This window comes from Acomys russatus, chromosome 16 (assembly GCF_903995435.1).
Source record: "Acomys russatus chromosome 16, mAcoRus1.1, whole genome shotgun sequence".
Lineage (NCBI taxonomy): Eukaryota > Metazoa > Chordata > Mammalia > Rodentia > Muridae > Acomys > Acomys russatus.
In genome coordinates, this window is record NC_067152.1 from 14,384,694 (window position 1) to 14,412,252 (window position 27,559).

Below are 27,559 nucleotides of genomic sequence, written 5' to 3' on the forward strand. Positions count from 1 at the left end.
TATCTGATTGCTAACAAGAGAGGCTCATTAATGAGAAAGGACATTAATATTGACTTCAATACTCATGCACCAGGCAGTAGTTTCCAGAGCGAAACTAATACTCTGGTATGCCAGGCCCAAGACGCACACCCAGCCCTTTATCATCAAAACCAAACTAACTCCATATCTTTACTAAGTACTAAAGGCTCCCAGAATAATGTCAGAATTTATGATTTGAGTAATCTAGGTTTTGACCCTAGAGTTGACCAAACCATTCCTGAAACTTGGAAAAGGCTGGGACTCTATTATTATATTTTTAATTCATATGTAGTAATTTCAGATCTGTATATCACAAAAGGACCCTTGCTCAGTCTGAGCTAGCACAGCATGATTGACTTGCGTGGCTGACTTCGTAAGGTCTTCTGGCAGATTTCCTCTCTGGATGAGTCCCTGCGAACGAGAAACCAGGGAGAATAAGGAAATTCCTTGTATACCAGGAAATCCCTATTTTCTTAAGAACTTAGCCAAAGGCTTCATGTCGAGTCCAAAGACGAGATTGACTTTCCACCTGGGTGGTGATTTTCTATGAAAAACTGTGACTGTCAAACAAGATGTTTAATAGGAGGCTTCTGCTTTTATGACATCATCAGACAGATTGTAAAGGGGACTGTGAGGCACTCTTAGAACAGTGGCCACTTTCGTGGGGGACCAAGAACAGCAGAGCAGCTCTGAAAACAATGAGAGAAAACTCCCATGCTTAGTCAGGATCCTGAAAACAAGGCATCTGAGAAAACATGACATCTACCCAGAAGGCCACAGTCTTCCAGGTCTTCAAGACAAATAAAAGTGGGTCCAAGGTAGCAGTTTCTTCACACAGAGGGACTGAGGTCACTACCTCCACTCCTCAGCGGGGACATGGGTATATATCCTCAAGCCAGCGGAGTGCTGCTGTCCCCCAGAGCCCTCCTACCCAAAGAAGAGCCGAAGCTGCATACCCCACCCCTCACCATTTGACAGCAGACTATCCTCGCTCTCTGTCCCCACAGTCAGGGCCTGGCCTCTCTACAGTCTCCAGTTCCCGGGGAACTGAGAGCCGACCAAGAACAGAGACAGTCCGCCGGTACTCTCCTCATCGAAAGAACCAGTCAATCCAGACAGTGTCTTCCCATCTTGCCGTGGGACATCGGAATGTCAGTCCCATCAGGGAAGAATCAACTCGAAAAACTGAGACCAAACCAGGGCGTGAGGTTGGCTACCATCCCTCTCCAGCCTCTGATGCCAAATATCGCCACTTGTGTTTTATAAGCGAAAAAGAGGAGGACCCACCCTCCAAGGTCCAGAACCCCCAGGGGGTTAAAGTTCCCCGTAGGACCTCAGCACACCCGAAGGATGAAGCTGTACAAACAGAGCCCATCCGAAGGACTACTGCGGAGGTCAGGTCTTCAAAAACTGTCTCTATCCCGGAGCATGGCAGTCGTGTCACTAGTGACTATAAGACAGTTGTTAGAAAGATCCCTTCCCAGGAGCCAGAAATTGGTCCTCACAACTCAGAACCTATGACCTCGCAAAAGAACGTGAAGTTGTCATCAGGCCTCAAAGTTTCTGTTCTTAGAGATTTAGATGGGGCACCCCGAGCTCCTTCACGCTCAGAGCGTTCTGTTTATATTGAGACCAAGCCCTCCTCAAAGGTTTTAATATCAGATACGGAGCCCACTGTGAAGCCCCCAGCTCGAGACCGTGAGACCACACGCAAGGTGACCATCTCCCCAGGAAGACAGTCAGCACAGTCACCTCATCGGGCGACAGCTCGAGCCGTATCTGAAGGAGCCTATAAGTCTCCCCTGTATTCAGAGCTTTCTCCAAAGCCCTCCATCCACGCAGAACTGGAATTGACCCCTCGGCCTTTGCCCCCTCGGTCCTTACCTAGGTATGGGCCTGATTGCTCATGGTGGGCCTTACTGAACCCTAAAGTTGAAGTACCCCGAAACCAGTCATCAGTATTTGATTTTGAACCTAAGTCCCCTCCTCCCCTAGACACTTTAGAGTCCTTTTATGAAATGGACTCAACCCCTTTCTGTGAGGACCTGACGTTGCAGAGAGAAAAAGCAAGCCTACCACCATCACCAAAGGACTCTTTATACCGAGTACCATTGACAGAAGTGCAAAAGGCCTGGAAGTGCACCAGCAAACAACACATTCCAGGGTTCAGTGCTTTCTTCATGGGTATGTGAAGACGCCAACGGTCCAGGTGCAGCCCACAAGTAGCGAAAATAGGACATTAGGATGGGCCCCAGGGCTGCCTCCCTGCTAGTGCCAAAGTCAGTTCTCTCTTTGAGTACAGCACCCCGTTACCTTGCCTGCCAGCTACTCTGAGCTCCAAGCTAGTGACATCAATGCAGATGGTTAAAGCATTGACTCTAACGGGCATTTCAGCTTAACTCTTCTTTCCGTGGAAGGTAGAGGTGGACTTCAGGGTCAGAAGTGGATTTCTCGGAGTGGAGATACAGAGCTGAGGCAGGATGAGGGCTAGTAAGGGCTGCTAAAACTAAGAGCCTCAGGTAATCTGGCTTCAAAGTGGAGTAGTTGGGGCATACCAGGGCTGGGTCTAGACCTTCCGGGACCTAGCACAGAGAAACATTCAAGCAAACAGAGAAGGTGGAAAGATGGGAGGGGCCGGTGGGCAAGCGGGACCCAGCCCTAGGTGGGAGGAGAGTGAAAAGCTTCAAGAGCTAAGATGGTCTGGTGGAGAGACAGGGAGGGAGGGAGGACGGCATTCTACAGACAGGAGAAATGCAAGTTTCTCTTAATTTCAGATGTTTCTGAAGAAATGTACAACCGGATCCTCTGGTGGCTGAAAGGTCTGTGTTTTCCCTGCTTGTGGAGAGTCTTGTGGAAGGCTTGGGTTGAGGAGGGGGGCCCGGGGAGAGAGTGAGAAGACAGGTGAGAGGGCAGCCTCCATGTCTGTTTTGTCTTTTTAGGAGACTAAATGGCTAGGGTCTAGACATAATTGAACAGTAATTCTTTTTTTCATCTGAAATTCCATTATTAATCATCCCTTTGGGAATGTGAACCATTTTCATTTTCAACAGTTTCCTTCTAGTGAGAACACACCTCTGGGAAGGAGAACAATTTGAGCCCTGTGCTCCTTCCACTTAATCCTATAAGATCTTGTTAGGTAGGCCTTGCCTGGCCTTGACCTTGCTATGTAGACCAGCATGGCCTTGAATACATAAAGATCTACCTACCTCCAGAGTGCCAGCCCCTATCACATCTTTTAAGATTTAATTGATTTGATGTGTATGGATGTGTGTCTCTGTGCCCATGGAGGCCAGAAGAGAGTGTCACATCCTCTGGAATTGGAGTTAAAGACAGTTGTGAGCTGCCATCGGGTTGCTGGGAATCAAGCCTGGTTCCTCTACAAAAGCAGACAGTATTCTTAACCACTGAGACACGTCTCCAGCCCTCCAACCCACCTGCCCCTGCCAGCATGTTTTAAAGAAAAATCAACAAAACAAATGGAATTCTTGCTCATTGCTGAATCCACAGTGGTTCAGGTTAAGGGTTCAGAACTCTCCTCTCATGCCCCCACTTGTTGCCCTGGCAGGGTCTCTAGGCCTGCTAATCCCTCCTCTCCCTCTTGCATTCATTTCTGGAAGCATTAGCATCCTCTCAGGTCCCTCTGCTCCTTTTTTTTTTTTTTTTTTTTGTTTGTTTGGTTGGTTTGTTTTTTCGAGACAGGGTTTCTCTGTGTAGCCTTGGCTGTTCTGGACTCAATTTGTAGACCAGGCTGGCCTGGAACTCACAGCGATCCACCACTGGGATTAAAGGCATGCGCTACCACTGCCCGGCTGGAGATGTTTTATATGTAAAGCTCTTAACACAGAGCTGGGCATCAAGAACACTTGTAAATGGCAGTGGCTGCTGCTGCTGCTGTTTGGGCCAGTTGGAGCCCTGGGAATGAACTTGGGCTGGGCTATGCCCATATCAGCTGGGCATCTTTAGTAACACTCTTTTTCCCCCCTCATGTTGACACACCCTGAGTTCCATTTGCTGCCCCCTGGAAATGCCTGGCTTCTACTTCTTTGTTTTGACAGATGAGGAGGTAAGAATCCCTCTGGGAGGCAGCTTCTTGTCCAGTGTCCCAACCCCTCTCTAATTCCTGCTCCTGTCCTCGGACAGGAGGGGTGTGGAAGGAGCCGGAAGGGCATCTTGTGGCTAGGTTGGCTATTCCCCACACAAAAGGGCACTGTGTGCCACCCAGGGGCATTTGTAGCGAGGTGTTATATGAGCTGAACTTGCAGCTTTGAAGAGAAAGAATAGAGATCTTTTACCCGGTGCTTCAGGGGAGACTGGGCAGTTAGGGGTGGGATCATTCCCCGTGTGGCTCATCCCTCTCCTGCCCAGGGCACTTCAGAAAGGGGTTGGTTGCCTTTCTGGGTTACACACTATTTGAGTCCTCAAGTTGGAGAAGCATAAAGTGGGCTCTGTTCTTGACAGCCCTGTGTCCTAAATTTGTCAGTGTCCTGATTCTGCATGTACTATTCCCTCAAGTACTTGGGCTCCTCTTCTTGGTCCATGTTTGATAAGATGGTCAAAGCTTCCTGCTTCCTTTCTTCCCTGCTAGCATGTTTCTCACTTAGCCAAAGCCTAGCAACAGCTCCTAGGGAGGCCCATCCTTGGCCGCCTGACCCGGGATGAACAGTTGACCTCAGATGGAAGAAATGAGTGGGGACAGCAGGAGCTCAGATAGCAGAACAGCTGAGGGGGGGGGGTTATCCAGGAATGCAGCTGCCACCCACTCTGTCCTGAGTTCTCATCCAGCCTCAGGCCCTGAGCTCAGCTGTAGGTGGGAGTAGCCGCTTTTAGAGATTATCTCCAAGCAAAGCAGTAAAGTCCCCCTTTCCGCCCCACTTCTTCATTCCATAGACAGTTTTTATTCAAATGTCTGATACTCGGCTAGGCATTCATACACATAGGCGCGTGCATGTGTGTGTGCGTGCACGCGCGCACACACACACACCCCACACACACAAATTTGTTTTGAGATACTGACGACAGGAATGGGGAGATAAGACTTGGACAGGGGAAAAAAAAAAAAAAAAAAAAAAATATATATATATATATATATATATATATATATATATGTATACACACCCTAGTCGGTGCTCAGATGCCCAAACAAACAACAGGCTGAATGAATGATCTTGGTGGGGCTTAGAAGATGGGAGTCAGGAGAAGGGGAAGTAGACGGTAGCTACACCCTCTTTTCCAAGGCCAGAGGGAGATATCTTAATACAAATCTATACCTTTGGGAAGAGCACTGTTTTCTTTGGTTCAAGATTTGATGTCTGTGACTAAGCAGGCTCCTTTCCCCTCTCCCCCCACCCTCACCCCCTTTTTTGTGCATCTTGTTTTAGTTTAGGAAGTCAAAAGTTCTGGCAGCAGAACGACTTCTTCCCAAAATAGCTCTTATCCTGTCTGGATAATTACAGCTCTTCAGCCAGGCTCAGTAGCAAAGCTGCTCCCCAGAAGCTGGGAAGAGAAGGCTCTCGGGCAGCTAGGCCGGGGCGGGGGGGGGGTCGTCTCTGGCCCTCTGGAGGTAGGGTTTGGATAGAGTTGGACAAAGTCACCTCCACGAAACACTGGCCCCCAAGCCTGTCCCTTTCAGGTTACATAACCGTCAGGCTGACCTAGGATGGAGAGTTCATAGTCTTGGTGTGCAAGGCCTCAGTTTCCTCTGACTTGGGAATGCTTGACCATAGAGACCGGTCCAGATTCCATTCCCAGCAGGAAATCTCTAGTGCCTCAACCCGAGTGTCTGGCTCATGGAAGGCCGTGTTTGTTTCTGAACTTCATAAACTCCTTCAGATCAGCAATGGATGAGTCCAGATTCAGCCCGTGACTCTGAGTGGAATGGTTCCTCCAGGTCCTTTCGTGTAGGAGTAGTGTTGAGAGGTGCTTCTCACCCTTGGATGGGGACGGGGGTGGGGTGGGGGGGTGGAGCCTCCTCAGAGAAGATGGGGCTAGACTGAGGGGAGCATGCCTAATGTGTGTGTACTAGCAGAATTTCAACAAGAGGCTCCTCCTACCCAGGCCTCCAGTTCTGAAAATAATGTGGCTCTTAAAAAGAAGAGCTACAAAGCCGGGCGTGGTGGCGCACGCCTTTAATCCCAGCCCTCGGGAGGCAGAGGCAGGCGGATCGCTGTGCGTTCGAGGCCAGCCTGGTCTACAAAGTGAGTCCAGGATGGCCAAGACTACACAGAGAAACCCTGTCTCAAAAAACCACAAAAAAAAAAAAAAAAAAAAAAGAAGAGCTACAGTACCTCTGATGGACAGAGCTGTCTCTGCCCCAAGGTCACGTGTCTACAGGAGACCTGGCCTACTCAACCCTGTGTGTGACTTCCCAGGCTCAGAGGAGGAGGTGGCTCCCTCCTTGCTGTATCTATCAATTATACAAGAAGCTTATTCTGGAAATTAGGGCATGAACCAGAGGAGGCCATTTCAGTGGTACCCAAGGCAGATTTGAAATGTCTTCAGGGTAACCCTGAGGGACCGGGGTAGTCAGACGCCTGTTGACCTCTGAACCCTGGGGAAGTTCTGCTTTGTGGCACTTTATTTACAAAGAAAAGCCTAAGTCTCTTAGGAACCCAGGAGTGTGTATGTTCACGAAAGAGGTAACAGAATCCTAGAATTTGAGCTATTTGAAAGGAATCCTGGGAACTCTCTTTCCCATTTTCCCCTTGCCTTGTAAAGAGCAGTGGTTCTTAAGCTTCCAAATGCTGGGACCCTTTCATACAGTTCCTCATGTTGTGGTGACCCACAACCTTAAAATTATTTTTGTTGCTACTTCATAACCATAATTTTGCTAGTCATGAATTATAGTGTAAATATCTGTGTTTTCCTATGGTCGTAGGCTGCTGGTTGAGAGGCTAGTGCTGAAAGTAGAGTGCAGTATGGGTTGAAATGAGGCAGGGTACCTCAGAAGGCTTTTCACAGCAGCTTGACCCCACTACAGAGCTTCTTACCCTATCAGACTACACCTTGTCCCTTTTCAGCCACCACCACAGGCAGCCAGTTCTGGAGCAGGATGAACAGCTGGTGACTTCTGGCCATGACTTGCTAATTCCGGGACAGGTTAGGTTGACCAACTCATAAGGGTTTATTCCTGAAAGTCCCACTCTCCATGAACCCTCTTTGGCCCTGGACAAACCAAGAGTTGAGGAAGGGTTCTGCCTAAGCACCAGCCTCTGGGTAGAGTTGAGGAGTGATAGCCCAGCTTCCCCATGACACTTGGCAGCTGACTCTGAAGTCCATTGTAATAAGGGCAGGGAAATGCGATGCCTCCCTGGAGATGCCTCCCTGGCTTTGATGGTGGAATTGAAGCTAAACTTCCTTAGTTTTTGTTGTCAAAATAATCCCATATAGGCACATACATTTTAGACTTCCTAGTATATATTTTTCTTTTTTGTTTACCTAATTTATGTGTGGGATATTTTTGCCTGCATGTATGTCAGTGTACATCAGATCCCTGTAATTGAAGCTACGTATGGTTGTAAGCCACCATGTTGGTGCTGGGAGTCGAAACTGGGTCTGGAAGAGCAGCCAGTGCTCTTAACCAGTGAGCTATTTCTCCACTCCCATCGGTGAACTTTGAAAAGCTGACTGCTCTCCTGACTGGACTCTATTTCCCGTTCTTCTCGTTAGACTGTTTTAGTGACGTTTGAGGTGATGGTTTTAGTAAGGGGGAAGACTGGGCTCAGGTAGAGTAGGAAGTCAGCTTCAGGGGCAGGTATGACTTGAGTAAGGAAGAAAAATCTTTAACCCATAAGCCACCCTGACAGCTGTTTAGCCAGAAGGCCGCTGTCATGAGCAAGCAGAGACGGCCATGTCACCCTCTGATCAGCTGCCTTTGGTTCAGCTGCTGGGAAGGGAGCAGCAAGACAGCTGCTCCTCAGGCTTGGAGGAGGGGAACAGAATGTGAGTAATGCCTCTTAGTTCCAGAGAGATGCCTAGTTCTGAGGCTTGACCAGCAGAGGCTGAGGCTCTTCCTTGGTCTGCCCACTGTAGTCAGTTACCTGATTCCAGGAGATCTCTGGTGGCTGTTCTTGGGGATTTGGGCTGCTTGGTCAAAGACCAAGACCTGAAAAGCTCACCCCACAGACGACAGCAACAGCATATTCCAAAGTCACGTTAAGGCATTACCTTGGAGTTCTCTGCTCCCGTCTCTCTGTACCCACTGCACACAGACACTCCTAATCCTTTGCAGGGAAAACATTTGAAATAGCCACAGTTGGTGGCAGCTGCCTGGGTGTTGATAATATCCTCGTTTACAGATGTCATAGCTACTATTCAGCTTAGTGGCTTTACCACTTCATGTGACTAAACTTTTTTTTTTTTGAGACAGTGTTTCTCTGTGTAGCCTTGGCTGTCCTGGATTCATTTTGTAGACTAGGCTGGCCTTGAACTCACGTCAATCCGCCTGCCTCTGCCTTCCGAGTACTGAGATTAAAGGCTTGCACCACCATGCCTGGCTGTGACTAAACATTTTTATAGCAACCCGTGGAAAAAGACTTCTTTCTCTCTACTTCACAGATGAAGAAACTGAGGATCTGAGCTTGTTTGTCCAAGCTGAGAATGCTAAAGAACATTCCATTCTTTCTGTAAAATAGCTTCTCCGCTTTTCAGAAATGTCAAGAACTGTGGAAGGACAGTATTAGTGAGGTAACGCTCACATGTTCGCATGTGAGTTATGAGTCTGAGAGGCAGTCTGTGCTGGAGAGCAGACAGAACAGAGGACAGGTGACAGACAAGGACAAGGGCCAGAGAAGTCTAGAGCCTGAAGGCTTGTCTGTGCATTAAAATCAGAATGGAAAACTAATTAGTCAATTGTTTTAGTCCGGCCATATTGACTGGCCAGCTCCTGGGGGCCTCTGTTAATAACACATCGCATGCTCTCTATTCCCTGGATAGATGTCAGCAGAGGTGAAATGGAAGCCACACTCCAGCCCCTGAGGAGCTTTGGCTTAATTTGGGAGAGAGCAGTATGCAGTCAGGTCCCTTGAAAGGGTGTGGATGTCTAAGGATGGACAAAGCCTAGTGCAGTGAGTCAGCAAACCTAGCACTGAAGCATTTAGGAATGGTGCGGCGGAGGGAGGTATACCTGATTCAGTATGACAAAAAATTTGGTAAATCAGTTTCCTAAAGACTGCAGGGTGACAGAGTCTGTGACTTTGGGACCCGGAGAGGTATTCAAGGAGAGGCTGGGAAGCTAGGAGAGCCACTGTTCAGGGGGTAATGTTATGAGAAGGCATGCAAGGCCCTTCTGACCTGGACCTCCTATGTCCTTTGTACTCAGAGGGAGAGATGGAAATTCCTGCTTCATTGAAATGGTTGGCCTCTAGCACCTTGCCAGCTTCAGAGCTGCTCTTCACATGCAGCCACATAATAGGTGCCAAGAAACAAGATGGCCTCCAGCCTTGCCACTTGCTCCAGTAAGTCATTCCTTTGTGACAGAAGGGAGACACAATTAGTTCATGAACCATGTGTGGGAAACGGCCTTTGCTTATCACGCAGATCTGAAATGCTTACTTCCTGTGGTACTCATTCCTTACCATGGACTTGAACGTAGGGCCTGGCTTGGCCCACACTCAGTCTCCTTACTAAACTGCTGTGTCATGCAACCCTTCATGAGTGGGTAGAAAAGGCAGGGTAGAGGACACCAGGAGGTTTTCTGTAGAGGACTCAAGGGAGCCTGCTGTAGCTGTGACGGCTGGTTTGAATTTCTCAGGGAGCGATGTGATCCTCTGTGCCAAGCTAAGTGTCTGTTCCCCAAGAAAGATGTTTGGTTCCCCGTGTTAGTGGTGCATGGGAAATTGGGATACCAGTGCTTACCTCACCGGGGATGTTGAAGTCCAAGGGAGATTCAGAGTTATATGAGCTAAATGGTCTTAAGGCAGAGTTGGCCAAGCCACCTGACAGCGGGTGGCTCCCTGCACCATCAGTTGTGGTTGACGCAAAGGCGGCTGGGTCAGGCCTATGCTTCTGACCCAACATGGATCCTACCCCAGTCAATACAGAGAAAGAGCCGGACATTGTGGGGAGGATCCAGTTTCTTTCTATGAGGGAGCTAGAGGCCCAGGAAGATCAATAGACAATGTTGCCATAGGGACATTGCTATGCCCAAGCTCTCACCAAGCCCTTTGAACGCACTACAGGGTTAGCATATAGGCCTGTGGAAATGGAATGGCATAGCCCATCCCCAGCTGTTATTTCACCCAGAGTGTTACAGTACCATAGTTAGAAAGGGACTCTGCACCATCGAGACCTGTGCTCCTTAGCTCGCATCTAAGGTTTCTCTTGGGGCCTCTCTCAAGGCAAGCTGGCATCAACATGCCTTGAGCCCAAGCAGCAGGTGTAGCAGAGCTCTGTGGGAGCCCAGCCACAGCTGAAGATGAACTAGCTGAGCTGCCTTCTGAGATAGTCCTGGGCCCAAACTCAAAACGGGTTAGGGCTAGAGTCGGCTGGATTTGATGACAAAGGAAAACAAGACTTTGTAGTTGGGCCTGCCGTTCCCTCCTTTTTAAATGTTTTCGTGTGTGTGTGTGTGCGCGCGCGCGCGCGTGTGCATATACACATGTACATGTGGAAGCCAGGCCAGAGTTCAGCCTTGGGTGTTGTTCCTCGGGATAGCCATCCACCTTGGGTTTTGTTTTGTTTTCAGATAGGCCTGCTCACTGGTACCTGGAGCTTATGGCTTAGGCGAGGCTGGCTGGCCAGTCTTTTTTTTTTTTTTTTTTTTTTTTTTTTTTTATACAGTGCTCTGGCTGCAAATACACCTGCAGGCCAGAAGAAAGCATCAGATCACATTATAGATGGTTGTGAGCCACCATGTGGTTGCTGGGAATTGAACTCAGGACCTCTGGAGGAGCAGTCAGTGCCCTTAACCACTGAGCCATCTCTCCAGCCCCCTGGATGGCTAGTCTTTACCTCCCTCCCTCATGCTGGGATTACAGTAGGCCACCATACCCAGCTTTGTCTGTGGATTCTGAAGATCAAATTCAGGTCTCCCGGCTTGCACTGCAAGCACTTTATAGACTAAGTTATATCATGACCCCAGCCCAGGGTCTATTTTCCTTGATAAAGATTCCCCACCACTGCCACCACCCACATGACTAGAATGGCTGGTGGCTGATGAGGTGTCTTTAAGGTGTGTGCTAGTAGCCTGGGGTTGTGTGTAGCCTAAGGCTGACACTCAAGACGTGTCAGGGAGGGCAGCTGCTGCTTCTGTAGACTTCCAACAGCACGGGATTCTCCCTTCTGTCTTTGTTTTTCTGGGTGCAGCTTGAGATCTCCTGTCTACTAGAGGCCTTTGTCGGGAACCTATTTCTACCTTCAGACGGCCCCTCACTGGAGGCAAGCTGCAGGCCTCAGGGTCTTTTCTCAAGTCTCTTCAGCGCCAGACTTGTTCCTGTCTTCCTCTAAGGCTTAAAGAAGCATGCAGCACACACTCCTTCCCCACCATGCCTGCTTTTAGAATGCCAGAAGGAACAGTTAGAATCTTAGAGACCATCTAGTTTGTTGTTGTTTTCTTTTTTTCCGAGACACGGTTTCTCTGTGTAGCCTTGGCTGTCCTGGACTCACCTTGTAGACCAGGCTGGCCTCGAACTCACATCGATCCACCTGCCTCTGCTGGGATGAAAGGCATGCGCTACCGGGGAGACCATCTAGTTTTATCCCCATAATTTGGGGGGGGGTTGGAAACTGAGGCCTTGAGAGGTGAAGTGAGTTGCCTAAGCTCTGCTAACTAGGTTTCTCCTCAGCTTGCTAGCACTCGTACTGTATGAGGGGGCTGTGGCTGCAGAGCTCAGTGTTGTCTAAAGTCTATCCAGGCAGAGGCCAGTCAGTCAACCTGCTCTTTGGGAAGGGCTTTTGGGAGTCAGGGGGGCCATGTTTCTGGAAACTTCCACAGGAGCCTGACCAGTTCAGACCCTGCTTAACTCAGGAATCCCTACCTAACTGCCCGTTCTGAAGACTCTACCTTCAGCTAGCTGCTGCTCTGACCCTTCTGACCTTCTAATGCTCCTAAGGCTGCCTGGGCATTCGGTCCACTGCTGCTCACCTGCTTGTCAGAGGAATGGCCCGCTTCCACTGCTTATGCTTGGCTGGCCTTTCCAGATGACCTCCCCACCCTGCTGTGCCCCAAGCAAGGCTTCCTTTCCCTCAGAGGGCCGGCCTGCCTCTTCCTGCCACCCTTCCCTCTGGATAGCAAATCCTCTTTAATCTTTAATCTGGAGTCTTGAACAAAAGCATCCTGCCACTAACCCTTGTGGCGTTCACGTTCACAGTTCGAGTAGAGGTGAATGGCCATTTCCCTCTTAGGGGGTGGAGAGTATGAGCAGCTCACTCTCCTAAATCCTTGTTGAATCTCAGTGGTAACTAATGCTCTCTCTCCAACTCTTGTCACAACTCGCACCCCCTATGGAAAGGCAACATCTTCCAGGGATGCCAGGTGGGCTGGTTTGTTTGTTTGTTTGTTTGTTTGTTTGTTTGTTTGTTTGGGCTGACTCGAGTTCCTACGGGCCAACACTGCCTGGAGAGACCATTCTAGAAAAATCAGTTGCCCAATGCAGTCCTGGGCTTCGGAAGGAGTTCACGCAGGCACCCACCGCGGCTGCAGAGGTGCAGGCCCCGCCCCGGGCCCGACTAGCTCCGCCCCACCCCGGCACCGGCCGACCGCACACTGCAAGGCTAGTGGGGGCCCCGCGGTGCAACAAGGTCGGCGCGCAGCTCCCACCGCCGGTTGCTAGGGTGCTATCCAGGAGGAGCCGGCCCAGCTCGGGCCGCAACCATGGTAAGCAGAGCGGCCGGCCGGAAACGCAGGGCCTGCCACTCCCGGGCGGCTCCAAGGGGACATAGGGCGCTGCAGCTCTGGATGGGCAGGGCGGGAGGTACTGTCCCTGGCCCCGGGTTCTGACTGGGCACTGCTGGCGCCGCGCCGCCGCTCTCCAGTTATTTCTACTGAGTGGAGCTGATTTGAGTTGGCAGCGGGCTGCGACCCCCAGGGTGCTCCCCAAGGTCTTGGAGGAAGGAATAGGTCAGTTCTGGGGGAAGGGGGTGGCTGCTGGAAGCCTCTGGTGTTGGAGAAGACCGCACTGACGAGGGTGGTAAAGGGTCTCTGCCCTTGCTGGAATCAGCTGTGTTACCTGGATGACCTGTCCTCATTCACCTACCAGGGGTGCAAAAAGCAACTTCCTTTAGAAAACACAGAAGAAATCCAAACGCACTTGACAGCCTCACCCAAAGCGATGGTGACATACATGACCCACATCCCCCTGGACCCTTCTCAGAGAGGAAGAGGAAAGTCTAGTCCACTGTTGTGTAGGGGGTGATCAGCTCTATCCTTGCCTCCCAGACCAGAGCCACGGGAAACATTGCTCCTGCTGCATCTACCCCCTCCCTGCAACTAGGTCCCTCTGCAGTGTGTGGGGGTTGGGGGGGGCGGGCTCGTTCCTGCCACCTGCCTGTGAGAAGAGAAGCTGTAACCCCAGATAAAAGTTTGCACCCTTGGCTGTGAGGATACCAGCTCTTGTACTGCTGTTGCCAGATCCTGCCAGAAACACAACGTATGGGTGCCAGGGCTTCCAGGCCACACGCCATCCTCTTCTTCCAGGCCTTGCCTTCTGCCTGGGGAGGCACAGGCTGTTTACAGCAGGAGGGGATTGGTGTTCAGCCCACAGGGCAGGATGTTGGCTGTGAGCAGCTGCCAAAAGGGAACTCTCTGGGCCCTGTGGAAGCTGAGGCTTTCAGGTCTAGAAAGGCCAACCTTTTGGGCTCTTGGGTCTCAAGCTGTGTCTAGGCAGAGGCCCAAGTTTGGGCCAGGAAGTGTTAGTTGACCCTATGACCTGCTCCAAAGGGGGTTCCTGGGAGAGGCCAAGTAAGGCTTGTCCTTATCCCAGTCTCCCCCCACCTTCTTTCCACATGGGAGATGGACAGACTGATTGTTTCAAGACAGAAGCCTGGGGGGAAGCACTGACTGTCCCCAGCGCTAAGCCCAGCAGGGACCAGGGGGTACTTTTCCTGCCACCCAGTAAGTTCAGTTCAACCGAGATCTTTGGGCTTTCAGCTTGGCTGAGGCCACCCTGCTCTCTTCTAACTACAGATAGGCCAACACTGCCCAAATGTCCAGTTTCAGGCCTCTGCTCTCACTTGGCTGGCTGGTTCATGTCAGGCCACACTTCTCGACGTTGTGGCGTGCCAACGGAGGTCAGCATCCTTTGGAAGTCAGGGAGGAGACCTCAGATGAAGAGCTCTGGGAAACTGAAGCTTCCACATGACTATTAATGACTAGTCTTTGACTTGAGATAGACCCTAGCTTCAAATCAGTTACTTGGGGGTGCTTTTCTCTCAGATGTTCTGGGACAAAGAGAGGCAAGGACGTTAAAGCCCCTTTAAAACTAGGGCGCGGTCCAGGTTCACAGAGGGTATTTCTGCCCTAACCAGAAACACTGGTCTCCAGACCCCTAGTAGGATGCTCCATCTGTGTACCCCAGCTAAGACCCCTCAGTTGGTCTTCTGTCTAAGTTGGCAGCCCTCAAGCCTCTGGGATGCCAGCCTCCTTTGAGTTGAATTCATGTTCCTTAGAGACCAAGTGTTCTAGTGATTTTGTGGAAAAGGTGAAGTACAAGGATATAGGTCTTTTATGAATTCAGAGGTTGGGCTGGAGAGATGGCTCAGCGGTTAAGAGCACTGACTGCTCTTCCAAAGGACCTGGGTTCAATTCCCAGCAACCACATGGCAGCTCACAACTGTCTGTAACTCCAAGATCTGAGACCCTCACACATGCAGCAGGCAAAACACCAATGTACATGTATTAAAAATGAGTACAGAGATCATGGGTCTTTGGATGGCTGGAGTCCATGGGGCAAAGACTCCTTTGTGGCTGGTATTCCCTGCAGAGAAATCTAATAGCAGTTTTCTGGACAGCTTCATCTGGTAGGGGAAAAAAAGAGGGACACTTGGGAAGAAGTGCAGGGCTGTCCCCATGGAACTATATGCAAGGGATTATTGGGCATTGTCACCCTTCTTTAGCTTTGCTTAAAGTTGGGATAAAAAAGATGGAAGAGATTGGAATCTCCAGGCATAGATTCCTTGGGTGGCTGCCCCCATGTACTCACGGGCCAGCTCGCCTTGGGGATACCTTGTAGTCTGCAGGCAGGCTTCAGTGTCCTTAGGGGTTAACGGGATCGAGACTTGTTAAGTGGATCGAGACTGTGCTGCATTTTGTTGGGAGGGAGGTTGGTGCTGTGCCCACCAGGGTAGGAAGCAGGCAGGCAGCATGGGACAGCCAATCAGAGGAGGAGGGGACTGCAGAGGAACCCAGTGATCCCTCTGCAGCTGAGCTGCCCTTGGAGGGTGAGGGTGGGAGCCCAGGGAAGGGGAGGGGAGCAGGGGGTGGAGAAGAGCATTCCACAGGCTTTTTTGGCAAGGGGGAAGGAGCAAACCAGGAAGCCAGATGACAACAAGAGCATCAAGATAAGCCTGTTTCTGTGTGAGGACCCTGCTGACAGGGGTCGACAGTGTGGGGCATGGACCACTCACAGGGATGGCAGGGGAACTCCGTCCCTGAGGACAGGACTGAAGCTGGGGTAAGGTGGTGCTCGGGAGGTGGGTAGACCTAACTAGCTGGTCTTCCTCTTGGCCTTGATCGGCATAAGGGCTCAGGTTGGAAAATGATTTGGCCTCTAGCACATCTGGGGAAGGTGGATAGACAGATGGGCAAAGGACCCAGAGCCTTAAACTCTGTGCCTGGAGCCCTTTGGCCTCCCCTGTGCTGATGTGCAGTCAGGTCTGGCAGGGAAGATGGTGGTGCTGGGGTCCTGGTAGCTTTGCCAGAAGGCTGTGGGCTTGGGATTTCCATCAGTGCTTTCCAGTCTTTTCTCCTTGTCCTTCTGCTCTGTGGCCCGGACGGAACACAGTCCTTCCTCAAATGCTTATAGCAGGACCCCCAGATCAACTTCTGGGTCACCGTATGTGATGCAGGGACATTTTCTGGAATTCCCCAGACTCATTAGCTGCCAGACAACAAGACCTGCTCCATCCTTTCTCTGCTGCTGTATAATTAATTCGGCCAAGCTGGGACAACAATTAATCATTATGCCAGAGCAATGAGCATAAACTGGGTTGTGTGGTTACCCCGTTAGACCTCAGATACAATGAGCATGGGCGAGTGGAGCCTGTATAGTCAAGCTTGCCTTAGCATAGCCTCTTGGGGGCACTCAGGTCCACATGCTGGTTCCACTTTCCTCTTTGCTGTCCAGGCAAACTCTGAAGACTGGTGCCGAGCAGGTGTAGGGCCCTGAGTCAGACCAGACTCTCCTCTTACCTCCCCTTGTCTGTCTCTTCCAGCATAAGCCCGGCAGTGTGCATGCTTTGTCTCTTTCACTTCTGACCTTTGTGAAACGGGGCTCTGCAGGAAGGCTGTGGCCATCTTATCTCTCCCGCTCTGGCTGAGACTTCACAGTGGTCCAGGGTAGCCCCACTGGCTTGGCCAATCCCCAGACGGTGACTCAGCCTCTGCAGCTGGCCCTTGTCCATTGTCTGGGGGGTGGCACGTGGGTGTTGTGAGGCAGAGATGAGCCCAGCACTGCCAGGCACCCCACAATGAACGCTGACCCCAACAAGAGAGGGGAAACTCTTGGGAAGCTTATGACCATAGGGGTGCTGAGGTCAAGAGTAGGGGAAACCACTCATCTTCCATGATGATAGTGGTGGAACAGGCTTCTCTTCTTGTCACCCAACATTCATGGCTCCTAGAGGAGGCCGTGACCCTTCCTGTGCTGTTGAGTTGAGGGACAATGGGCATGCAAGGAGGCAACTAAGGGGTCCCTCCCCTAGATGTCGCTCCCAGCGTGTGGTATATTTTTAGGCCAGGAGGTGTAGCCGTACTTCGGCCCTCCAGGCCTTTTCAGCTTTTCACCTGGCTATTCCTGGCTGCCCTCCATGTTTAGCATCCACAGAGGGAGGGGCCTTGCTGCTCTTCAATTCCAGGGTTTAGAGCCAAACTTGGGCGTGGTTCAGCATCTAGATTAAGAGTAGGGTCAGCAGGCCTAAATCCTAGGCAGCAAGTATGGAAAGAAAGCCCCTGTGGTAGAATATGCATCCAGGTGCCCAGACCACTGACCAGCAGTGGCAGAGGCACTGAACCCTCTCCTGCCTCTTACTGTAACTGGAGGACAAGCCCTCTCGCTCCGCCCAGGCTGCCAGCACCCCTGCCCTTTCCTGATGCTGCACTCCTCTTGAGAGACACACTCAAGTCGTAGGCCTCTGCTCTTCCCCCCCCCCCCCCCCGCCTCCCCGTATTCATAGGACAGACTCCAGAAATGGCAGCCTCAGTTGATAATCTGCTAGAACAGGGCTTTGTAGGACTGGACACCCAGGCCCTTTCCACTCTCTTGGCTCTGGGAGGCTAGCGAGCAGGTGTATATGTGTCTGTGTCTTGAGTGTGTGTGTGTGTGTCTGTGTGTCTGTGTGTTTGCATGTGTGTGTGTATGTGTGCGCGCATCTGTGTGTGTCTGTGTGTACATGTGTGTGCATGTATGTGTATCTCTGAGTACGTGTGTGTCTGTGTAGATGCTAGCACTCCCTCTGGCTTTGCTGCTGTTTCTTTCCCTTTTAACCACAAGTACTTTCCTTCTTTCCTTTTCACCTTCTGCCTTTTGCCCCCATCTTCCCATCCTGCTCCCTTCTGCCACCCCCACCTACTCAGATCAAGCGTTTCCTGGAGGACACCAGTGATGATGCCGAACTGAGCAAGTTTGTGAAGGATTTCCCAGGAAGCGAGCCCTGCCACCCACCGGAGGCCAAGACCAGGGTGTCCAGGCCCCAAATCTCGGAGCCAAGGCCCCAGACCCCAGACCTCTGTGATGATGACCTGGAGTTTAGAGCCACCTTGTGGCCCCAGCCCTCTGACAGTCAGCAGTACTTCTCTGCCCCAGCCCCTCTCAGCCCTTCCTCCAGGCCCCGCAGCCCATGGGGCAAACTTGATCCTTACGATTCCTCTGAGGTAGAGACTTCAGCCCCTGCCCACCTCTGCTTCTCAGTGGGTGGTACAGAAAGATCCAGGGAGGGCAGAAAGCGAGCCAGGGGTAGGTGTGTGGGCATGTGTGAGGGCCTCAGATGTGTTGGTAGGGCCGTTCTGTCTTGCATCAGCCCCCTGCTCTGTGGTTGGTTTCTGCCTTGAAGGCTTTGGGAACTCAGGGTAACAGCATGGACTGACAACCTGGCCAGAGGCGTCAGATGGAGCTCAGACCTGGCCAGAGGCGTCAGATGGAGCTCAAAGGATGGGGCAAGGACCTAGAAGAGGAAGGCTGGTGACGGAAGCTGCTTCTCTGCCCTGACGCATAGTGTCTTCCAATCCACTAGGATGACAAGGAGTATGTGGGCTTTGCAACCCTCCCCAATCAAGTCCATAGGAAGTCTGTGAAGAAAGGCTTTGACTTTACACTCATGGTGGCAGGTAGGAAGGGGTGAGGCTGGGTTGGGCAAGGGCTGTTTCCAGTGGAGTTAATGTGTGTGTCTGAAGAGCTCATAGGGACAGGAAAGAATGAGCAAAAAACGATCAGGTCCTTTTTTTTTTTTTTTTGAAAGCATGTCCCAAAATGTGCAGATTGAGGTGGCGGTGGGGGACATGATGCACTTGACTAGCAGTTTAACAGTTTTCTAGTATTTCCTTCTTCCCTTGCTCCCTTGTGCAGTCTCTTGACTCCGTTCAATCAAGATGTCTGCACAAGCTTCTGGCTCTGAAATACTGAGCTTTGGTTTATAGAGTTCCCATTGGCAAGATGGCAGTTTGCCCCAGATCTTGATCGTGTGGACTTTACTTTGAGTGGGTGTCTCTGTCTTCTCTCTCATCAGGAGAATCTGGCCTAGGTAAATCCACTCTCGTCAACAGCCTCTTCCTCACTGACCTGTACCGGGATCGGAAACTCCTTGGTGCTGAAGGTGAGGCAAGAAGAAAGAAGTCCAACTCTCCATAGGTGCTGGAGGTGGGGCCCTCCCTGGCATGCTGGAAGCCATGGCTTCCTAGAGAGACATGGCTTCTTTCCATACACCTATCTGGGCTGGCTCCCTAAAGATCTGGGTGCTACTGGGTGTGGTGGTACACGCCTTTAATCATAGCACTCAGGAGGCAGAGGCAGACGGAGTTCGAGGCTGTCTTGGTCTAAAGACAGAGTTCTAGGCCAGCCAAAGCTACCCTGTCTTAGGGGAAGAAAAGAAAAAGATTTGGGTGCTGAGGTTGGGCAGGGACCAGAATCCTGATCTTTGTATGAGTTTCTGACCCCTAAGGGATTCCAGGAATCCAAGAAAAAAGCCTGGAGCAGAGAAGAGGCTGGGGCCAGAGCCAACAGCCACCGGCATTTCCTGTGTTGGGAAATGTGTTTTTTGCTAGTTCCCAGGGAACAGGCCCTCAGGCGCCTGGGGGTGGAAAGGGAGGCAGTCTGCGGCAGCAAAGCTAGCTGGGGTGGGCATTTTTTTTTTTTTAATTTGCCCTGGCCTCAGTTTCCCTCTCCTCCAGAGCGGATCATGCAAACTGTGGAGATTACTAAGCACGCGGTGGACATAGAGGAGAAAGGAGTGAGGCTGCGGCTTACCATTGTGGACACTCCTGGCTTTGGGGATGCAGTCAACAACACAGAGTGGTATGTCTAACCAAGGACAGCACCCCGCTGCCACCACCCCACCGATTTACTGCCTGCATCTTACCCAGGTCACACACAGTCACAGACAGTCACATTTTCTAGGAGAAAGAGGTCTGTGACCTTGCTGGACAGCTGGATTCCTTTAACTGGGCAGCTGTCTCTTCTGTAAACGGAGAGGGAAAGGATTGGAATGGATGGTTTTACTTATTTTTGAGACAGTCTTACTATGTAGCCCCAGCTGGCCTGGAACTTGCTCTGCCGGCCAGGCATGGCTTGACCTCAGAGATCTGCCTCCCAAGTGCTGGGATTACTCTTTAGACAGTGTCTCTTGCTGTGTATATAGCCTGGGACTCACTATGCAACTCAGGCTTTGAATTCAGAGGCTCTCTTGCATTAGCCTTCCGTCTTGGGACTGCAAGTTTGCACTACTGTGCTCAGCCCTGAATAGATAGATGGTTTTTAATGTTCTTTCCAGTTCTGACATATAATCCTACGATATCTGTGAGAACTTAAGGTGAAACGCCCCAGAAGAGCAAATGCACATAAAAACCGTAGGTGCAACGCAAACCCCATCATTCCCCATTTCTCTCCTTTCCCTAGCTAGTTTATTATTTTTTAAAAGTATGTAAGTGCTCTATTTGCGTGTACACCTACATGCCAGAAGAGGGCATTATATCACATTATAGGTGGTTGTGAGCCACCATGTGGTTGCCAGGAATTGAACTTAGGACCTTTGGAAGAGCAGATAGTGCTCTTAACCTCTGAGGCATCTCTCCAGCCCCCCCAGCTGTTATTTTAGATGCTACAAACAAATCTTATGGGGAAATGAAAGGAGGTGTGAAGGAAAGAAAAACAAAAGAGCAAAGGGAAAAAAGAGCAAAGGGAATGCCAGCTGCCATAGTGATGCACCATTGTAAAATCTTGGGAGTGAGATACTGGTTCAAGGCTAGTCTCAAGCACGAAGCCAGGGTCACACAAGACTCTGTCTCAAAACAAACAAAACTGAAAGAGAGTTAGGGGAAGAGTGGAAGAAAGAAAAGAAAAGAAAAGAAAAAAAAAAAAAAAAAAAAAAGAAGGAACTCAGAACTCCAGACACCCTTCAGACTGCTTAAAGGAAAGAAAAGTAGTTTTGACATATTCATTGCACACCCACCATACCTTAGCTTTCATTTTTTTCATGAGTTAGAGGAATTCTTAGGTAATGGGCCACACATAATTCAGTGGGTGCAGATAATGGAAAAAATAGCGGGAGAAAAGGTAGTGTGTTTGATGAAGAAAGTGGGCAAATCGTACCAAGAGCACAAATCTTGGTGGTTAGCAATTCATGACCTTGAGCAAGTGGTTGCATTCTCTCTCCTAATGGAAAAAAAAAAGTCCCCCCCCCCCAAGCAACAAAAACCAGCTGGGCATGGTGGGGCATGCCTTTAATCCCAGCAGACGTGGATCTCTGTGAGTTCGAGGCCAACCTGGACTACAAAGAGAGTTCCAAGACAGCCAGGGTTATTACACAGAGAAACCCTATCTTGAAAAACAAAACCAACCAAACAAACAAACAAAACCCCAGCCATTTCTATGTCATCTGTTTGATCTGAAAATAACCCAGAATTATGCCTATGCATTTTAGCAATGGTAACTGCAGGGCCAGTAACTAGATTCATGCGTCCCCTTGCTGACAATTTTAAGAATAACAACATGATTACAGAAGAACATCAGACCAAGCGTGGCCTTCCTGAATGGAAGTTCCTGTGTGACTGCACAGGCTATATACCCATGGTGCTTACCTGAATAACTGTCTCACTGAAGACCTTTCTAAACCCTCAGCCCCTGCTCTATCACTACACCAAATGGCTATCGGTCCCCACAGGTAACTGGTTCATCATCAGCTTCGTCTGAGCCTTGCCTGGATGAGCTCCCTTACACTCTCACTATAGCTGTGCTAGTTTGTGGTACATGGTCTTTTGGTTTCCATCAATGTGTCTGATGGTCTGAGGTGACCCTCTGTTGTCAACATCTCAGTAGATGCTGAAAATTCTAATCCCAGCTAGTACCAGCTAATCTCTGCTGTACCAGGTACCACTTCTAACCCACTTACCTCTTTTTTTCCTTAAAAAAAAAAAAAAAAAAAAAAACAGTTTCAATTTCAGGGCTGGAGAGATGGCTCAGCAGTTAAGAGCACTGGCTGCTCTTCCAGAGGACGTGGGTTCAAGTCCCAGCTCACAACTGCCTGTAACTCTGGTTCCAGTGGATCTGGCACCCTCACACAGACATACATACAAACAAAACACCAATGCATAGAAAATAAATATTAAAAATATTTAACAAATAATTTCAATTTCAGTAAGGATTCCTTTTCAATAGTAAATAGTTCCTAGATAATTCCGCTTCACTGTTTATAGTGTACCTCCATAGATACAAATTTAGTCAACTAGCAGGGATAAGTGTGGCATAAACATACAAGGTGAATGTTCTTAGGGATACAGAGCAAATACGAATGATCCTCATCCCTGAGAGGGATACAGCCTGGTGTTAGTGAGGGAAGAGAGGGAGAGCCATTTTGTAATGAGTTGTGTCCATCAGATAACAAATGAATGAGTCAGGCCATGTGTAGTTGCTGACACTGAGCTAGGAGTCTCAAAGCCAGAGACTCAAACCATAGAGAATTGACTAGCCAAATGATCCAAGCAAGTCTATCAGAGGATTCATATTTCATTTCTTTATATATAAAATGAGTGCTGAGCTCAAAGTGCTGAAGTCATGGCAATGAGGATTAAACAAGATAATTGAAGAACAAAAGACTGAAGAAAATGAAGTTCTGAAAACACACACACACACACACACACACACACACACACACACACACACGGAGGAGGCCATAGTTTCACCATGGGGACAGATTCTGAAAAACACATCATTAGGGATTTCATCATTGAACAGACACCATAAGTCTCCTGGCAACCCCAGATGCTATATATCAGTTATTGGGCATGACCTATCAAAGAGACTGAATATAAGACAAATGAGGCTACTGCTGACATAACACAGCAATTGTTTTACAATAAACATTTTTTTATAAGTAGAAAGCATATAGTATGCTGCAGTGAATGAAGTGACAGCCATTTGTTTCTTTTTTTGTTGCTGTTTTTAAAGATTTATTTATTAAGTATACAGTGTTCTGTCTGCATGTACATGTGCACACCAGAAGAGGGCACCAGATCTCATTGTAGATGGTTATGAGCCACCATGTGGTTGCTGGGAATTGAACTCAGGACCTTTGGAAGAGCAGCCAGTGTTCTTAACCGCTGAGCCATCTTTCCAGCCCGTGACAGCCATTTGTTACTGGTTTTTTGTTTTGTTTTGTTTTTTGAGACAGGGTTTTTCTGTTTAACAGCACTGGCTGTCCTGGCATCACTTTATAGACAGGCTGACCTCCAACTCACAGAAATCTGCCTGTCTCTGCCTCCCAAGTGCTGGGGTTACAGGTGTGCACCACACCTGGCATGTGATATACAGTGTTTTTGAGCTATGCTTTTAGAACAATTTTCATAACTTTACTCAGTGTACATGGTGTGTTTGTGCCATGCCAGGCATATGGAGATCAGAGAACATTGTGGAATCAGTTTTTCTCCTTTTACCTCTGTGTCTAGGACTGGACACAAGTCACGAGGCTCATGTGGCAAGCATTCTTACCGAGCTCTCTCATCAGCTGTGTGCTGTTTTTTGTTTATTTATTTATTTATTTTTATTTAGTTTTTAATCTATGTGCATTGGTGTCAAAGTGTCAGATCTTGGAGTTACAGACAGTTGTGAGCTGCCATGTGGGTGCTGGGAATTGAACCCGGGTCCTTTGGAAGAGCAGGCAGTGCTCTTAACCACTGAGCCATCTCTCCAGCCCCGTGTGCTGTTTTTTTTTATATGCCTGGCAGCACATGTAACTCATGGCAGAACTGTTTTTTGTTCATTTGTTTTGTTTTCTTGGTTTTTTTTAGCTCAATTATCTTGTGGGACTGATGAAATGCATGGACTCAGAGTTGAAACATTGCTTCGTGGTGGATGACTGTGTGGAGTAATATCTGTGTGGCTGTGTGATGGAGAGCCGTATGCATCACCATAGTCAGAGATTCCTTCATGGACGACCTGGGTCTTGGATAAGGAGAATGAGAGGGTCTGGAGAGGCCAGGGCTCCAAGGCTGGCGTGTGATCTTGACTTAGGGTTTCCCTGGTTTTTGCCTGGTATCCACCTGCTGCCACTTTGCTATGCTTCTTTGCCTGGTCACCCTTCAAACTAGTATTTATTGAACTGCCTGTTTACCCAGTCTAGTTTTTTTGTTTGTTTGTTTGTTTTTGTTTTGTTTTTTGTTTTGTTTTTTTAATGAAGACATGAAACACTCCCATCCTACCCAGGTATTTCCTTGAAAGAATAGTAAAGCCAAACCTGGCTCAAGCCCGAGCTCACCGGGCGGCCCCCACTCCTGGTTTCTCTGCTTGTCTGTCTCCGTCCCAGCTGGAAGCCTGTGGCTGAATACATTGACCAGCAGTTTGAGCAGTACTTCCGAGATGAGAGCGGCCTGAACCGCAAGAACATCCAGGACAACAGGGTCCACTGCTGCCTGTACTTCATCTCGCCCTTCGGCCACGGGTATGGTCTGAGCCTGAGGCTCATGGCACCACCAGTTTCTACTAAGGGAACAGGCCAAGAGCACCATGGGCAGGGCCACCACTAGCAGGTGGTCACAGATTCCTGTTCCCCAGGCTCCGGCCATTGGATGTTGAATTCATGAAGGCCCTGCATCAGCGGGTCAACATTGTGCCTATCTTGGCTAAGGCAGATACATTGACGCCTCCTGAAGTGGACCGAAAGAAATGCAAAGTGAGGGAAGCTGACGTAGGGCGGGAGTCAGGTGGGTTTCTAGAAAGGAGGAGGTACCCAGAACTGTGGACCCCCTCATCTGTTTGCCAGATTCGGGAGGAGATTGAGCACTTTGGAATCAAGATCTACCAGTTCCCCGACTGTGATTCTGATGAGGATGAGGACTTCAAATTACAGGACCAAGCCCTAAAGGTGGGGCCAACCCTAGGGCACCCCCTTCCCATCTTGTTTCTGCTGGGCAGAAGAGGGGAGTAGAGTTGTTTATAAGGACAGACTTTTGGGGCGGAAGAGGACACTACCTTCTTAGAGCAAAGCAGAAGATACAAGTGGAAAGGAACAGGTGAGATCAAGGATGTTGACAGGCAACCGTAAACTCTTTTAGGAAAGCATCCCATTTGCAGTGATTGGCAGCAACACCGTGGTAGAAGCCAGAGGGCGGAGAGTTCGAGGCCGGCTCTACCCTTGGGGCATTGTGGAAGGTAAAGCTCTGAGCTAGTGACCCAAGTATCCTTGCCCTTAGAGGCTCTTCTTTACCTCTGACCCTGGCTGACTCCTAGCCTTGCTGTGTAGTGGAAAACCCAGGTCACTGCGACTTTGTGAAGCTGAGGACAATGCTGGTGCGTACCCACATGCAGGACCTGAAGGATGTGACCCGAGAGACACATTATGAGAACTACAGGGCACAATGCATCCAGAGCATGACCCGCCTAGTAGTGAAGGAACGGAATCGCAAGTATGCCCAGAAGCCAGGACAAAGCTGGCCAGGGGAATCCCAAGTCCTCCCCTTACTACTCTGCAGGCCCCAGGCTTCACTCAAGTTGGTGCTGGGGTCCCCCCAACCTTACTACCCTCCTTTCCCCCTCCCTTCAGCAAACTGACAAGAGAGAGTGGTACTGACTTCCCTATCCCTGCTGTCCCACCAGGGACAGATGCAGAAACTGAGAAGCTAATCCGGGAGAAAGATGAAGAGGTGAGAACAGTGTGCTGTGGCTGAGCCTGGCAAGTCCCCTGCTTGATGCTCCTCATTGTCTCTTGGCTTGGGAATAGAAGGACCCCTGGCTCTGGTACATATGTGGGATGTTGAGTGGTTCTGCCATTTTTATCATACCTAAGGGCTACCAAGACCCCAGAGTCAAGGGATTAGAACCTGGGGACACTCTTCAATAACACTCACCCTATCGAACACCTTGTCTTGATGTATGTGCCTATTTCAGCTGCGGCGGATGCAGGAGATGTTACACAAAATCCAAAGACAGATGAAGGAGTCTCACTAACTGGCTTTTGGACCTGACTATTTAAATCTCTTCCTCCTGCCCATGCCAGCTCCTCCCTGCACCAGCCCTGCTCAGGCATCCCCCACCCCCGCAGCTACTACCACTTCGCCTTATATCCCTTCCCACTTCTCAGACTCAGAGGAAATAAACTTTAACCTATATGTGGCCTTGGGTGTCTCTGTATTTTTTTTTTTTTAACCACTTCCTGGAAACGCAGTTCCTATGACTCAGTTTGAAAGGCTGATGGAAGTGGGTACTGGTTTCTGGGTATGAGTAGGAAACGGAAGGAGAATTTCCCCTTCCGTTACAGAGTTCACTCCACTTACAACACACCTTGTCCTATCCTTATCAGCCATTTCTAGCCTGCTTCCATTATCAGGGCTCCAAGCCTCCATATTTCCCACATACGACGGCTCTTGGGAATACAAGGTATTAAGTACGGGGCAACCTCACCTCCGATTTCCTGTTTTCCCCAGGTTTGGGTACATAGATATGCAGAATTTAAGCTCAAAATGCCAGAAAGCTTTTGGCAGAGCATTGAACAAATGCTGAAGGTGCTGTAATTAAAGAGTGTAGGAGACATAGAAAAAACAAAACATCATAGCTCCCAAGGAGCTCAGGATTAAGTTATCCGCTAGGTTACAGACTCCAATTCTAGATCCTGGGACTAAAACAGTGAAGCGGTTACGAGCACTGTCTGTTCTTCCAGAGGTTCTGAGTTCAATTCCCAGCAACCACATGGTGGCTCACAGCCATCTATACCCTCTAATCCCCTCTTCTGGCATGCAGGTATACATGTAGATGGAGCACTTATATACATAAAAATAAATGTAAAAAAATTTTTTTAAAGTGAACTCAGGAGAGGTTTTTGTCTTCCAGTAACTTAGTAACTACTAAACATTCCAATGCTCCATAAACTAAGACGTGAGGACATTAGCCTGGTATCTAAGCGCCCAGATCCACTCCAGAACTTGGACTATCTGTTGAGAATTGGAATCTTTTCCATTTCTGTTTGGTTAGTAGTGGCGCGGGTCACGGAGACCTCCATCCTGGTGCTGGGGGCTCCGGGCGCTTGAGAGTCTCGTCCCTCTACCCCTTTTACAGACTAGAAGCCGCAGCTAGCTAATGTCAGACCCAGTTTTCCTCTCTCCGCTGTGACTCAGGACTGACGGCCAATGCAGGTCTCGAAAGACAAGATCGGTCGTCGATAAAACCCGAAGATTGTTAGCCAGTCCCGACACCCAAAGGGAAACGCCAGCGCCGCCAATCATAGAGCTCCTTATTCTTAGGCCTTTTAGGATAGTCGACTTTTGCTTTTTCTGTAGCTTCAGCGGTCCACGAACCCAGCTCTTTCGCGTACTAAAAAAAAATTATTCCAGAGGGACTTTCTTTTCCATCGACAGGGGAATAAAAAACAAGGGAATGATGGAGTTGAAGGGTTGAGATGGGACATGAAAATCTATTCCTTTCCCTTTCCTAGCCGACATGCTCTTCTCTCATTTTCGCTTTACTGGAGCGAAACAGAAATACGACTGAATTAATGCGCGGAGCAACCGGGAAGTCATTTGAGAACTACCTCTAGGGCGGGGTCGTTACCGGAAGTGACTGAAAAACCTACCCTGCAATGTCCCGCCCTCCAATTGCGCTACCAGTAGGCGACGGTCCGCCGTACTTCCTGCCCCCGGAGCCCTCGTCTGCAATCCTTACTCCTCTCCCATTGGCTGCCACAAGGACGCGCTGTG

General features: G+C 49.6%; 1 protein-coding gene across 4 annotated transcripts; it reads left to right on the plus strand.

Annotated features, from left to right (window-relative positions):
* Positions 1 to 758: 758 nt before the first annotated feature.
* Septin4 (septin 4) lies at positions 759 to 25,978 on the plus strand. 4 transcript variants are annotated; one of them, XM_051158228.1, is made up of 14 exons: positions 759 to 2,202; positions 2,793 to 2,837; positions 4,074 to 4,081; positions 17,744 to 18,040; positions 18,400 to 18,493; positions 18,892 to 18,978; positions 19,553 to 19,676; positions 24,178 to 24,312; positions 24,426 to 24,543; positions 24,634 to 24,735; positions 24,926 to 25,022; positions 25,114 to 25,276; positions 25,414 to 25,513; positions 25,758 to 25,978. In XM_051158228.1, the coding sequence occupies exons 1-14, from the start codon at positions 774 to 776 to the stop codon at positions 25,815 to 25,817; spliced, it is 2,859 nt and encodes a 952-aa protein (XP_051014185.1). In that variant the 5' UTR covers positions 759 to 773; the 3' UTR covers positions 25,818 to 25,978. The 4 variants fall into 4 exon arrangements, with proteins under 4 accessions (XP_051014185.1, XP_051014189.1, XP_051014187.1 ...); XM_051158230.1 differs by lacking the exons at positions 759 to 2,202; positions 2,793 to 2,837; positions 4,074 to 4,081 and adding an exon at positions 12,672 to 12,829; XM_051158229.1 differs by lacking the exons at positions 759 to 2,202; positions 2,793 to 2,837; positions 4,074 to 4,081 and adding an exon at positions 15,447 to 15,623.
* Positions 25,979 to 27,559: the final 1,581 nt, after the last annotated feature.

Excerpts from the sequence above, each read along its gene's own strand:
- Septin4 (XM_051158228.1), top strand. The coding sequence starts at position 774 with ATGACATCTACCCAGAAGGCCACAGTCTTCCAGGTCTTCAAGACAAAT. Across the intron at positions 24,736-24,925 it reads TACAGGACCAAGCCCTAAAG|GAAAGCATCCCATTTGCAGT; the intron begins GTGGGGCCAACC and ends AAACTCTTTTAG. Across the intron at positions 25,277-25,413 it reads GTGAAGGAACGGAATCGCAA|CAAACTGACAAGAGAGAGTG; the intron begins GTATGCCCAGAA and ends CCCTCCCTTCAG.